We start from the raw sequence: 15,207 nt of genomic DNA, 5'->3' as shown, positions 1-15,207 counted from the left end.
CATGCCCTTTACCCCTCTGACCTTCCTGGATTGACTCTCAGGAGGCGCCCAAGAGAAAGCTGCATGGGGATGAGTTGCAGATAGAGGGACCGCAGGTGTGAGCGCTGCCGTGCTGTCAGTGTCTGCTGCAGCAGGTACCTGGAGAAAAGGATGCTGGGACCATGGCGTTCACAGTAGGGAACTTACCCTCTGCATAATATTCCTCTTTCTGTTGAAATTGCTACACCAGGGATCATCTTTTTACTCCAAGTTAAGAGAACTTAAAAGCTGGTTGGAAGTCCAGAGAGAACAATGGGATTTGTGAGTTTACCTGACTACTGAGACCTTTTCTGACCATTTAAGTGTATTTTGTGAAGCTTCCTGACTTTTTCAGATCTTTTCAGATACTTTATTTAGAAAATATCTTAGAGGTTGGGTGCAAAAACCCAAAAAGTTAGGGTAGTTACCAGCATCGAGAAAGCTGTTTTCTTCTTAGGGAATATGAAGTTTTCAGAATTCTGATTAATGAACTACGTATCCAGTGATAGTAATCAGAGCGTAGATTTTATACTGATGTTTAATAATCATTTTGTTTTTTAAAATATTGTGAAGTACTGGGGGGGCGGGGGTTGCAGGGGGTTTGGTTTTATTTAGAAAAACCTGGCTCTGATTGTGGGGAGGTGGTAGAATTGGAAACCCAACCCTAGCTACTGAGGAGTGCCCGTGTATTAAAATGAGGATGAGATGTAAGAAAGACCATAGAATTTGCTGGAGGCCACAGTGATCCCAGAATTCACAGGTTGCATTTCCAGAGCAGCGTTCTTGAGAATTTCTAGTCCAGTCTCTATCACCAGGTATTAAACAGCGCGCATAGTATGGGAAGCCACAGTGCCACTAACATATCAAAAATGCTGGGCTTACGGTAAATACGCTCTGGGCTTCACTGCTGAGCGAAGGGCCAACCTCCTCAGGATGCTTTTGTGAAATTTCTGGGGAATCCAACCAGAAGCCAATTTTGATGTTGTAACTTTTGCTATATTGATAGAATGAGCCTGAGAGAAAACTCACATGGTATGAGGCATGCCATGTACGGCAGTTCACTTTCATTAGCTGGTGGGACAGTGACGTTGAATGTGCCTCTGATTGGATGGAAGAAAACACATGAATCTGTGTTCATTGCAGCGAGACCTCCTTGGAGTCCTTTCTGTCGCATAGGTAGAGAAGGGATGCCTGCTGCTTTCTGATTTGGAGTGGGTGGAGAAGGCAAACTGAGGATTTTCCTCTAAATAATTTAGACTGCCTGGGCACAGGTGAGAATGCCCATGATGGAGCAATTGTTATTAAAGAGCCTCACACCGTGCTGTGCTGACAGGGGGTGCCAGTGGTCCAGGGCCTACTTCTAGGAAGGTCTTGTACATTTCAAGTAAGTAAGGGACTAAGGCACCCTGGAGGTACTGGTTACCTTGGCTTGTACTGAGCATTTCTCTACTTGTCTGTTTTGTTTCACCAATGGTGTGTGCATCCTTAAATGAAGAGTAGTGTTGGAAGCTTACACGTGGCTATATAAAGAAGGGGCAAGGTTGCCACTGTTACGTAAGGATGTCAGGAGAAGAAAAACTGAAAAGAGTTTCAGTTCGCCATCTGGCGTCAGCTTCCCTGGGAGATGAGCAGAGGCCACTCTGGCTTCAGCAGACAAGGTTGTAGGTGGGTCCTGACAGACAGTCCCAGCTGAGGGGGTCCCATAAAGCTGAAGAGTGGGCCAGTCACTGGCAGAAGTGTGGTCTAGGGAAAAGGACTGTATTTAGACTGTCAGCTCTCCGCAGAGGTCTAGCCAAACACTTGTATAGGCGACTGGTAAGTCCCCAGCTGAGCCCGGTGACCAGGAGGAGAGCTGTAGCCATAGCCTGTCTGCAAAACCACACGGGTAGAGGGATGTGGCTGAGACACTCACTGCTGCCTCCCATCCCTAAGTAGTAGTGCTGTTGCATGGATGTGCCAGCACACTTGAGAAGAATGAGGACAAATAGTGACTGCTATCACATTCCACGTGGTATGAAGCTTGTGCATCTGTGCTTTGAGCTATGTATTGTGGTTTATCACACACTTATTTTATATCCTCACCCCATAGAAAACCATAGGCCGAGTGTGGTGGCTCATGCCTGTAATCGCAGCATTTTGAGAGACTGAGGCAGGCAGATTGCTTGAGGTCAGGAGTTTGAGACCAGCCTGGCCAATATGGCAAAACCCTCTCTCTACTGAAAATACAAAAAATTAGCTGGGTGTGATGTCAGGCGCCTGTAACCCCACCTACTTAGGAGGCTGAGGCATGAGAATTGCTTGAGCCTGGGAGGTGGAGGTTGCAGTGAGCCAAGATCACGCCATGGCACTCCAGCCTGGGTGATAGAGCAAGACTCCGTCTCAAATGACAGCAACAACAAAAAAGATAAAAACCTAAATTTAGAAGGCCAGGGAAGGGAAAATATATCAACAACCAAAAGACTTGAATTTTAGAGTGTATATTTTTGAAGATGGGTTTTAAAAATTCAGTTGAATGATGTTTATGACAATTGTAATTAGATTTACTTTGATATTCAAAGTATGGCATACTAAGGAAGAAATTATAGAAGTAATGTATATGATTGTAGTTCAGTGATAATTGTGAAGTTGAATAATATATTAGGTCACATACTTCTTTTATGGCATATATTTTTATTCTTTTATTTACCAAACCAAAAGACTCTGGAGCTAGATTTGTCAAATTTGCATTCTGACTCTGCCATTTACTACTGGCTTGATCTTGGCTTAATCATTTTGGCTTCAGTTTCCTCCTATTACACTTTTGTTTTTTTGTGTAGCAGGTAAGTGTGGTGTGCCTGAATACTTGTTACAGTGTTGATATGTGAATAACTTTTATTTTATTTTTAACAGGGATCTCCGAAACAATCTTATTAGTAGTATAGATCCAGGTGCCTTTTGGGGACTGTCATCTCTAAAAAGATTGTAAGTGTTTGAATTGCTTGCTTATGAGTTTGAATTGTTCCTTGTATAAGTAGCTGTCAACTTACTTTAACATGATGAAAAATGGACATTTAATAATTCTTTGAGCTTCACCTGACCAGGTCCCTGATACAGAAACAGAAAGAGGCTGGGCGCAGTGGCTCACGCCTGTAATCCTAGCACTTTGGGAGGCCGAGGCGGGTGGATCACCTGAGGTCAGGAATTCGAGACCCACCTGACCAACATGGTGAAACCTGGTCTTTACTAAAAATACAAAAATTAGCTGTCATGGTGGCGTGTGCCTGTAAGTCCCAGCGACCTGGGAAGCTGAGGCAGGAGAATCCCTGGAACCTGGGAGTGGGAGACCACAATAATCTGAGATCGTGCCACTGCACGACAGGGCGAGACTCTGTCTCAAGAAAACAAAAAGAAAGAAAAACAGAAAGAATATTTTATGTAAGTAGCTGAGAAGGTGGTTAATTTGCACAGTGGTTTGATTTGTTTGATGGTGGCTGGCTGTGTTCCTCTTCTGCTACTGAAATCATTACCATGTCGGCTTTGCCAGCAGACATAATCTGTAGACGATTTTCAAACTGTGTCTGTTGTAAATGCCATGTAAACAAAGGTACCTTTTAAGTAATGATTTAAAGTCTTGCCATTTTCATGTGTGTCTATATATTACGATTTTGAAACCCAAGGACCAGTTTTTTATTACTTCTGAAGCTAAACAACTCCCCTATCTCCTATATGAAGCTCCTTTCGCAGTTGCTGTGTGAGCAGGCCCACATTTTAGAAGCGGCTCTACAAAAAAGCCATGAGGACTGTCTCTCCATCCTTTATTCTTTCTGAAAGCATTTACTGAGCACTTAACCACTTGCCATGCCCTGACTTCTTTGGAAGATCTTGCAGACTCTTGGGGTTTGGGGGGATAGATGTAGGAGAAGAAAAATAATTTTCCCTCTACCCTTCCAGTTTCTCAGCTTGGACCTCTAACAAAAGACAGATTAACAAGAGAAAAACAGAAGTGTATTGAGAAAACTCAGGAAAAGAGTAATTCTCAAAAGAGGTGGCTTAGAACTCTGGCTTATGTAGCCTTTCAACAAGGAGCAATACGTTTTTTGAGAAGTGACAAGGCAAAGGAGAAGGACCTTGAGTCTCTTAAGGGAAAGCAAATTGTGGGAAGGCAAACATACAGGAGACTAATGGTAGATAAAGTCTAATTAGTAATGTTTGTTGTGTAGATTCCTTTGGTGCCTTGACTAAGCTGATAAGGGTCCAAAGCCCTCTCCGGGGAGGAACTTCTGTCCCTTCTGGTGGAGAAGGGAGGAGGGACACCTTTCTAAATTTATGTCCTGCTTTTCATCAGATAGGGTAGAGCCGAGAGCTTTTCTTGTATCTGTCTGCTTTTCAATCGGCCTGTAGCTAGAAATAATCCTTATGCCAATATGACATGTTTTGGGTGGCGTGTTCTGCTACCCTTCAGTCGTTAGTGCAAATACATCTGAACGCACACACAGGTGCTGTAACAGGTAAAATCATAAACATAACCTGCTAGGGAAAGGAGAGAGCGCCTGCGATGGGAACAGCCTGCCGTGAGAGCCACGGACTTGTTTAGATTTGAACTTGCTCCCAGGGAATGAAGATGTATTAAAAAGGCCTTCCAAACAGGGTGGACGCAGGTGTGCAAGCATGTATCTCTTGGGACAATAGTTTAGTTCTTTGATCAGAGCAGAAAGTAGAAAGAGGAAAAAGAATATTGGAAGATCATGCTGGTCAGGGGACTGGGCTTTTGAAGACCTGCTATATTAAAAATGTTTAATCTGTTCTTTAGACAGTAGAGGGCTACCAGAACTTTTTGAATATGGAATTGACATGATCAGATTTGTATTTCAGAATATTCTGATGGCAATAAGGAGAAACCACATAAGTGTAGGGAGACCAGGGACAAAAGATCAGGGAGAGAGACCAGATCCGTGATTTTATTTTCCTTATAGTCATCCTTTTGGCTGGCTCTATCTCTTGTTTTTTTGGGATTCTTATACACTTCTTTAAGTTTTCTTTTTTTTCCCCCTCCAGTGTGTGTGGGTATTTTTTTATGTCTTACTGGTTTTCTGTAGTATTTGCATAATAACACTGGGTATGGCTGCTTTTAGTTTAATTACACCATGACTTAAATGTTGACATTGACTTTCCATCTTAATACTTTTGACATCTTTTGTCTTATTTAGTCGTTTAAAACCTATTTCTTTTTTTTAAAATTTTTTAGTTCAGGGGTACAAGTGCAAGTTTTTTTTTTGTTTTTTTTTTTTTGTTTTTTTTTGAGGCGGAGTCTTGCTCTGTCGCCCAGGCTGGAGTGCAGTGACGCAATCTCGGCTCACTGTAAGCTCCGCCTCCTGGGTTCCGGCCATTCTCCTGCCTCAGCCTCCTGAGTAGCTGGGACTACAGGCGCCGCCACCACGCCCGGCTAATTTTTTTTGTATTTTTAGTAGAGACGGGGTTTCACCGTGGTCTCGACCTCCTAACCTTGTGATCCGCCCGCCTCGGCCTCCCAAAGTGCTGGGATTACAGGCGTGAGCCACCGCGCCCGGCCACAAGTGCAGGTTTGTTGCATAGGTAAACTTGTGCCACGGGGGTTTGTTGTACAGATTATTTCATCACCCAGGTATTAAGCCTAGTACCCATTAGTTGTTTTTCTTGATCCTCTCCCTCCCGCCACCCTCCTCCCTCCAAAAGGCCTCAGTGTGTGTTGTTCCCTCTATGTGTCCATGTGTTCCCATCATTTAGCTCCTGCTTAAAAATGAGAACATGCAGTATTTGCAAAACCTATTCTTTTTTATTGTCAAATCCAATTGTAAAAATTGGTCATGCCCTTTTTGCAAAATATTTTTTTTGTTATTGCTTTTGCAAGTAAAATATCTTTCATCTAAAACCTGTAGATGTAGCTTTCCTCCTATTTTTCTCTCGTAGGCAGTCTTAAGGGTCAGAATTCTGTAAGGTTAAGAACGGTAGGAGTTAAAGGATTTTCTCTTTGTCTTTGAAAATTAGTTACAATTTGAATCAGTAGGGAATTTTCATACCGTAGTTTTTGCTGGGGGTGAGTGGTGGTGGTTCCCTGTGTTTATCAGTCTTTGTCTCCACTCATTAGAAGCTCAGGGCCATCTGGAGGAGATCTTGCTACTAATCAGTTTTCTTCTTTTCCGTCCATTCTACACTTTATTATTTTCTAGTGAAGGCTTTTAATGAAACAAGTTAGAAAAACTGGCTGGTCTGGGGTAGGTGGTAGTGGAGATTGGAGTTCTAGGTAAGAAAGGTAAGAGTTATAGGAGGGTGGAGCTTAGGCATCAGATTGCATGGGACCAAGCCAGGTTTAGAGTTCAGTAAAAGCACTCTCAACCAGGTATGGCAGCATAATCAAAGTGATAAGGCAATGATCGGCGTCAGTTCAGTTAAACAAACATTCCTGAAGTTCATCCTGAGAGCCCAGCTGTGAGCAAGGCTGTGGAGACACACAGGTAAATCAGGAACCTCTTGAGGGGTTTGCAGTCTAATGGAATTACAAACACTGACCACGAGCCTGGATATGGAATCGAAATACAGTTGCAAGGAGATGACGCAGTAGCTAGAGTTTAGCTGCTATAAGAGTCTTGGAAGTTGTTAGGACTTAGCTATCAAGACACAGGCGGGGGATATGGAGCATGACCGTAAACAGGCTGCGCCTCCAGACACAGGTCATTAGGGAGTGGAGGGGCAGCAGCAGGTGAGCGTGATTTACAGCAGTGACTCCCTTTCTTTGTGCTTCTGTCTGTGCCGGAGTCAGTTTTGCACCCATGCCTGGGAAGATGAATCCTCAAGTAGAAAGCAAAAGTGTAGGGGCTCAGATCTACCCTATCGGAAACTCTGGGGCTGATGCTGAATGATTTTTATTTCAACCATCCCTCCCAGTGATTCTGATGTGAAAGTATGAGAACATTTAGAATATTTTTCCCTCCAATCTATTTTTTTCCCTCAATGAGCGGAATGTGAAATTATACTCTCAGACAGGTCGTTATTGTATCCCCTCCCTCTGTGTTCCACACTGTTGTAGTCACAGCTTTTAGGTAATAAAAACATTAATGCTGATTAATGTTATCTCTATGCTGAGATACAGGTTGAAGAAAACTTGGCTGTTAATAAAAAGCAGTTTCTTCAGTATGTTTTAGATACTGCAGACTATCTTAGAATCTCCATCTGGTTATTTATCTTTCAGTAAATAATCTCTTAAGCACTGCCATCCAAAATGAGTTTTAAAAATTCTTGTTCAGGAGTATTTAATATAATTACTGATATTGTACCAGGCATTGCCTTAGTAGTCTTTCACTGTGTTACATGTTAAGTAGTCTCTTGTGTTCTTGCTTAGGAAGGTAATTGCCATTTATAATATTCTTCCCATTAGAAGATACATTCTTAATTCCAAACAGATGACTTATAATTAACGTAGGATACACAGCTTGCAAGCTGAAGAAGTCCTGTATGTAAACTCAATGGGATATAAAGATATTTGACAGTAGTGTTTGCTAGTTGCTCATAGATACAGACCCTTTTTTTTATGGGTTCTTAAGTCATTAATTTCAATTGTGCATCTCTCTTAACAAGCATACATAAAGTATTTTTGTTATTATGCCATGCCTTTGCCTTTAGTTTATAAATAATTTGAATCAGGAAGTTGAAGTGGCTTTCTGAAGAATATACTATCAGAAGTAGGTGAACCCTAGATCCATCAGTTTCTCTTGTGTTTCATCATCGAATTTAAGTTGATTCTCAATCCAAATAAAAACCCATTATCAATATCTAAATACCATTTTAAGTAGGTATAGCTGTAATGAAATTGTTTCCCAGAGAATCAATGGTAATTGCACCATTTAAAGCTCAGAATTGAGACAGGATTATAAATACAGCCCAGATATGCTTGTTTATGCAACAATTTACCGGAAGATGCCTAATTTTTGTTAACAGTGAAACCTAGAAATAAAAGGAAAATCAACTGGAATTTAAACGAAAAGGCCCCATATGATTAAATACTTAGGAGCTACAGAACAATGAGGACAGGTAAAGACTTGTATTGCTTAAGATCCTTTTATCAAAAGTTGCCATAAGAGAGGGAAGGCAGAACTATGAAAGTATTGAAGACCAGGATTACCTAAGGTGCTGTGTTAGGCCTCTCCAGAGAGAGAGGACCAGTAGGATGTATGAGAGGGGATTTATTAGGGGGAATTGGCTCACGTGATCACAGAGGGAGAGAGGTCCCACAATAGGTTTTCTGCAAGCTGAAGGGCCTATGAATCCGGTAGCATAGCTCAATCCAAGTCTGGAAGCCTCAGAACTGGAGAAGCTGACCTTGCAGTCCCCAGTCCAAGGCCGAAGTCCTGAAAGCCCCAGGAAGCCCACTGATGCAAGTTCCAGAGTCCAAAAGACAACCTGCAGCCTGATGTCCAACAATAGGAGGAGAAGGCGTCCTGCTCTGGAAGGGGAGAGAGAACAGAGAGAGATAAGCCCTCTCTTTTGCCTGTTTGTCCCAGCGGAGCTCCAGCTGATTGGATGGTGCCCACCCACATTGAGGGCAGGTCATTCCTCTCTGTCCATTCACTCCTGCACCAATCTCCCCTGGAAACACCTTCACAGACACACCCAAACCAATGCTTCACCAGCCAGTGAGACCTCTCAGTCCAGCCAAGTTGATGCCTAAAATTAAACCATCTCATTTTAACTTTTGAAATAGTCAAGGAAAAATGCAAATGAGTTAGGTACCTGATTCAAATGGTACGTTCTTAGAATTTCTGGTGAGACTACTACATCTTCTGCCATGACCAAGTACACAGTTTAGAATCCAATACTTTTAGTTTGAAATGGATGGTGTAGATCGCCTTATTGTAGAGTAACTGAGTAACTCAAAGAATGTGTACCTCTCTATGAGAGAGAATAGTAGGGACTTTGGAGGCAATATGATGAAAATATTTTTGAAAGTTTGGCTTAGGGAGCTTATTCTAATTATTTTGTTAGAATTCAGAGTGTGATGAATTATTCCAAGTCTAGCAACTAATAAAACTTAAGATTCATTGCTTCAGGGTTTTCTTGCATAGGGCTTACTAAGTCCACTGAAAACAATGATGCAAGTCATGCCATCCCAGGTGAAAGTTACAGATATTTTTAGTGGTTATCTCCCAACGTAAAGTTTTTACTTTTAAACCAGTGCAGATCTCTGATTAAATGTAAAAATAAAATTGTGTTCATTGTCCTTGATGTCAAGCAAAATAAATAAAAAAGGATAGAACAAAATATTAACTAAAACTTTTACATAGGTAAAAAGAAAACAGTTTCATTGAGGAGAAGTAAAAAATATTTAGAAGGTAACATTTAATAGGAAATAGAAATGAGGAGTGATTGCAAAAATAATTGGGCCATATCATAGATATTGTTAAAGTAATTTGGCTTAGAGTCTGAATGATAGATCTGTAAACTGAAAGCTAACATGGTTTTTTTTTTTTCCATTATAGTTGAAACTTCTGAGTATTTAAGGAGTGAAGTCAGAAAATGGTATTTGCAGATGTTCCTCAGGAAACAAAAGTTCCATCATTGTAATAATTTGCCCTTTTATCCATTATCTGTTATTTACTGGCTGAGTTTGGGCTCAGTTCTCCAACTGCCCCAGCATCATTAACTGTGTAGGTCATCTAAGGAATTGTATTGCGGGCAGCAAGATAGTTTGAGTCTCATTTTTACTACTCCGATTTTATCTTGAGTAATTTTGCAAGAGTAAGTACTTGAAATATAGAGGGCACCATAATTGAGCAGCATTAGTCTGTGTGTGCCAGCAGTAAGTGAAAGCAAGGATCATTTTCGGCCTCACTGCTATCCTTATCTCACTTGAGTAGAGTAAATATCTCAAAGATGCTAGAATAAAGGTCTTGTGCGATACCTGGATGCTGTTCTTGAATACTGAATGCATGAGACCTTCATTAACCAAGAGATCTAATTGAAGACACTTTTCCACCCTTCTCCTTAGGGATCTGACAAACAATCGAATAGGATGTCTGAATGCAGACATATTTCGAGGACTCACCAATCTGGTTCGGCTGTAAGTACATCTTTTCTTTCCCATTAAAAGATAAGGAAGCATTTGAGCCAGTACCTAAATATGTATGAAACTTATGATATATTTAATTATAAGTAGCAACTGTAGGGGTTTTAGAAGCCGTAAGGGACAGGGAGCTCACAATTTAATCATGGGGGTGTAATCTCAGAATATAATGGTACCTTACCACACCACACACGGACACATGTGCGCACACAGACACATGGGTACACACACCACATAACACAGTGTAGTACATGCAACAGAGAGCACATTCATGCTGAGAGGTATGATCAAAAGCTTTGCTAGTCTGGGAAAATTTGAGCTGATGTGCGCTGATGGCCCAGATGATTTGCACAGATCTGGATAGTTAGAAAGGAAAAGAAGCCAAACCAATGATACATGAAGGTGGGAATGAGAACAAGGCCATTTGTCAAGGAGAGGCCTGGTGGACTTGGAGTAAAATAACCATTTGAATTGTGCCTCTGACCGTGTGATTTGGGGTGAGTTGTTGGACTTTTCTGTTTTTCACCTACAAAGTAGGATTAATAGTAGCTCAAAGTTACAATGATTATTTAAAATTTAAGTTTTATATATCTGTTTATTATAATTTATCTAGAATATAAATGTGGAAGAACTTTGTATAAGTCATCAAGTATGTTTATATCTTTTTTAAAAAAAGAAGTTTTAAGCCAGGCACGGTGGCTCACGCCTGTAATCCCAGCACTTTGGGAGGCCGAGGCAGACAGCTCACTGGAGGTCAGGAGTTGGAGACCAGCCTGGCCAACATGGTAAAACCCCATCTCTACTAAAAGTACAAAAATTAGCCGGGTGTGGTGGCACATGCCTGTAGTCCCAGCCTCTCAGGAGGCTGAGGCACGAGAATTGCTTGAACCCGGGAGGCAGAGGTTGCAGTGAGCCAAGATTGCGCCGCTGCACTCCAGCTCTTGGTGACAGGCCAAGACTCTGTTTAAAAAAAATAAAAAAAAGTAATAAAAGTTCTGTTTGGGAGTAATTATACATAAGGCTGATTATTTATAATAGAGCTTTATTTTGAAATGTATGAAAAGCAGATTGGGGCTTAGAACTGATTAAACAATAGGAAGCCACTAAAGATATTTATGTTGGAAAATGGCACGAAATCGTATTTTAGAGACAAGCCGGCTGGGAATAGGGTTCCGCATGAAATGCTAGATGTGGAGTGGACGTCAGTGTAAGGGTTGTCTACTTGTGGTTCTTTCTCCCTGTAGCTTTTTAGAATGTTTCTTGTATTTCATGTTACCTTTGAAAAACCAATTAGGAGCTTAAATGATGAGATTCTTTCATCTATACAGTAAGGGAAGAGACTTCAGATCAGTTACTAGAGTAGAACAGAATGTTCCTGCCGCACAGGAAATTTGTAGCTGTTTTCAGTGTGTCCTTTCATTTTCAGGGAAAGGTATATGGCCTGATTTTTGTTTTTCAATAAAAGATTGATTTAGTGTGCAGCTTTACTCATGACTGGAAGTTAGTTAAATTAATTGCTTCTTAACTCCTTTGTAACTGCCTTGCAAACATTTCTATCTCAGTGCTTTTTAAAATCTCTTCTTGAGAATTTTGTATTTTTACTTTTTTTTTTTTTTTTTTTGAGATGGAGTCTCGCTTTGTCGCCCAGGCTGGAGTGCAGTGACACAATCTCGGCTCACTGCAACCTCTGCCTCCCGGGTTCACGCCATTCTCTGCCTCAGCCTTGTGAGTAGCTGGGATTACAGGTGCCCGCCACCACTGCTGGCTAATTTTTTGGTATTTTTAGTAGAGATGGGGTTTCGCCGTCTTGGCCAGGCTGGTCTTAGATTCCTGACCTCGTGATCCACCCGCCCCAGCCTCCCAAAGTGCTGGGATTACAGGTGTGAGCCACAGTGCCTGGCTGTATTTTTACTTTTGAGGACTGCGTTAGAATTAACAAAATCATACATCTGTGAAGGAGACTTTTGTTACGTTTTTTGGACAGCTATGACCGAAGTAATGAAAAAAAAAATAGTAAACTGGAGTCTACTATTTTGTTGATTTTAGTTTTAGATTGATTTCTAGCTCTGGCTAGGGATTTGACACATCAGCACATGTTCTTTAGGCAAAAGAGCTGGGTGGGACAGAGCTTCTGTTAGGGCAGGTTGCTGTTTTCTTAGTATTTCCTTTGCCTCCTTCGTCAAGAACTAAAAGTTTGGTAGGTTTAGAACTTGGGTGGTCTCTTACATTTTTACCAATTATCTTATACCTGTTGTGAGAATTTATACATCACGGAACACAATGAACATCATCCAGGTAAAACATTAGAACATGAAAATAACATTGCCAAGCTTCCCACTTTGAGATTTGATTGAGATAATCTTATAGTTCATGTAATAATAGATGATAGTGGCCTTTAAATTTGATTTACTTTTATTTTTATATAGATTTCTGGGGTACAGGTGCAGTTTTGTTACAGGCATAGATTCCATGGTGGTCAAGTCAGGGCTTTTAGGTATCCATCACCTGAATAATGTACATTATACCCATTAAGTAATTTCTCATCATCCACCTTCCTCCCACGCCCTCATGCGTGTGACCCTCCACTGTCTATCATTCCTATTGTGGATCTCCTAAATGGAGCAGTCTGTGGCATATACAGCAATATACCTGGCCTCCATCTTTTAAATACTTTGTAAAGAACAACATGGCAATTAAGGAAACTTCTTACCACTCGGCATTGTATTGCAGTGACATTGCTTATCATAATTTGGGTTGGCACAGGTCTAGAGCTGTGGATCAGGAACATTAAGTGTTTTGCATGGGCTGCTGCTGTCCCCAGATTTTTGAGCTCTTGAGCCAGGCCATATGCGGGTTGTGAAGGCTGATAACAGCTCATATTTCAGATGTAGAGAATGGCATTTTCTCAGTCCAGTGAGTGGAAAAGAGAATATGATTAGGAATGGAGCATGCAGTGCATTCCTTAGATTAGGAATCAGAGATTTTCCTCTTACTGTTTCCCACCTGAAAGAGAAGGTATACAAAAAGAAGGAATTCTAGAGTGGATCACTGTTCTGTTTCCTCTGGTAACTCTTGAACTAGGGACCTCAAACTGAGTGGGTCCCTTAGCCAACTTCCTTGGCTAAAGGTTGATGAGAACTTGGTGAACAGCCTAGGCATTCTCAGCCAGATTTCTTATCATTTTTGATCGAGTCTTGGCTTTGGAAATTTATGAATTCATTTTTTTGAAAAAACTACCCTTTCTTTAAGTGTGTCAGAGACCTTAGTAGACATGGGTGGAGTGGGGGTGTAAAATTGATTAATTCTATATATTGATCTCTGCCTTTGCTGATGGAGAAATTCTCTTGAACTATCTCAGAGCAGTATAGTCCTACTTGCAAAGATTCTCACTCTGTCCCACTGTAACGGTGGACGTAACTGGCAGACCAAACGGGGAGCCAATAATGGACTTCTGTGAAGCGTGTGTCCTTCACTTAGGAAGTTAATTTGCAGAGAAATGTCAGGAGATCTACAGACCAAAATCTCTGTCAGGAGATCTACAGACCAAAATTTTTTCAAGTTGTTCTTTATGGGCAATCTAATACCTGTATTTTTTCCTCAAGAATTATACTTTTAATATTTCCCTATCAGAAATATATGTATTTATAAGAACTACCCTTTACAATTTCCTTTATATGCAAACATGTGTGTGCATTTGTATATAAATACATATATACAACTAATATGTTTGTATAAAGAACTTCCTTTATACAAAAAAGTGGTTGTTATCGAGTAATAAAATCATATGAAGGAAAAATTAGATCTCTTTTCATCATTTCAGTTGCATCATCCTGAGATAACTTGTATTAATGATCTGCTGTGTGTGTGTGTGTATATATATATATATATATTTTTTTTTTTTTTTCTTCTGTTATACTCAGAAATGCGTAGACACACATACAGGGCTTTAAAAATGCTCTGTACCTGGCAACTCAGTTTAAAAATAATTTACCAACATATTAACATCTTTTTAATAGAGCACATGTTGATTTAGTTCATGCTTGTCATTGGCTACAGAATATTCTAGGTATAGAACGGATTGTAACTTAGTCATTCCTCTGTAGATGGAGATTGCATTTAATTGCATTTTCCCCTCCTTTACCAAATCTGCCCTGATAGAGGCTTCTGTATAATAGATGATGCATCATATACACATGCAACTGTTAGGAATTCAAATGTATCTAGTTAGCAAAAAATAAGTAAATAAAGTCAAATTAAGTGAGAGTAAGAAACAACAATGGCCAGTCACAGTGGCTCATGCCTGTAATCCCAGCACTTTGGAAGGCTGAGGTGAGTGGATCACTTGAGGTCAGGAGTTCGAGACCAGCCTGGCCAACATGATGAAACCTCGTCCCTACTAAAAATAAAAAAGTTAGCCAGGCCTGGTGGCATGTACCTGTAATCCCAGCTACTCTGGAGGCTGAGGCATGAGAATCCACTTGAACCCGGGAGGCAGAGGTTGCAGTGAGCCACTGTACTCCATCCACTGCTCTTCATCCTGGGCAACAGAGTGAGACTTGTCTCAAAAAAATAAAAAATAAAAAATAAAAGAACAGCATAAAGGGTGGAGTGGGTGGGTAACTCACCTGCTGCTCCTTTCTACGAGCTTATTATGATAGGGGAGCAGTGGCTTTGCTCTTGTCATTCTCAACTCCCTTTTAGTTTTATTTATTTACGTATGTATTTGGTGAGCATCTCAGAGCTAGACAGTGATTGTAATGTTTTAAAATATGTGTCATTGTTTATGGCCCCCAAATCCAAGCTACTTACTTCACTTGTGTTCAAGCTGTACAAATAGCAGTCTGTTCCAACACTCAAGGAAAAATTGGTTTGCGTTGGAATTTCCTGAGAAAATGCCATGTCCTTCTCTAATGTGATTCTTTCCTTTGTGATTTCCAAGGGAAATATCTAATAATATGCATATTAGAACCTAGTGATTGCTGTAAGATGCAATTCTTTTTTTTTTTTTTTTTTTTTTTTTGGAGACAAAGTTTCCCTCTGTTACCCAGGCTGGAGTGCAGTGGTACCATCTTGGTTCACTGTCACCTCCGCTTCCCAGGTTCTAAGCGATTCTCCCA

At 40.7% G+C, this 15,207-nt stretch overlaps 1 protein-coding gene across 2 annotated transcripts in view; it reads left to right on the top strand.

The window, feature by feature from the left end:
• ADGRA3 (adhesion G protein-coupled receptor A3) overlaps window positions 1-15,207 on the top strand; it is a 130,458-nt gene that overhangs the window by 51,467 nt on the left and 63,784 nt on the right. For both annotated transcript variants that reach the window (XM_045392204.3, XM_005554582.5), the window contains 2 exons: window positions 2,908-2,979; window positions 10,016-10,087. In XM_045392204.3, the coding sequence (XP_045248139.2) occupies window positions 2,908-2,979; window positions 10,016-10,087 (144 nt within the window). The remainder of the gene's footprint in view (window positions 1-2,907; window positions 2,980-10,015; window positions 10,088-15,207) is intronic.

Source organism: Macaca fascicularis, chromosome 5 (genome assembly GCF_037993035.2).
Source record: "Macaca fascicularis isolate 582-1 chromosome 5, T2T-MFA8v1.1".
NCBI lineage: Eukaryota > Metazoa > Chordata > Mammalia > Primates > Cercopithecidae > Macaca > Macaca fascicularis.
The sequence above is the reverse complement of the archived record's forward strand: the minus strand, read 5'-3'. Positions and strand labels throughout refer to the sequence as shown.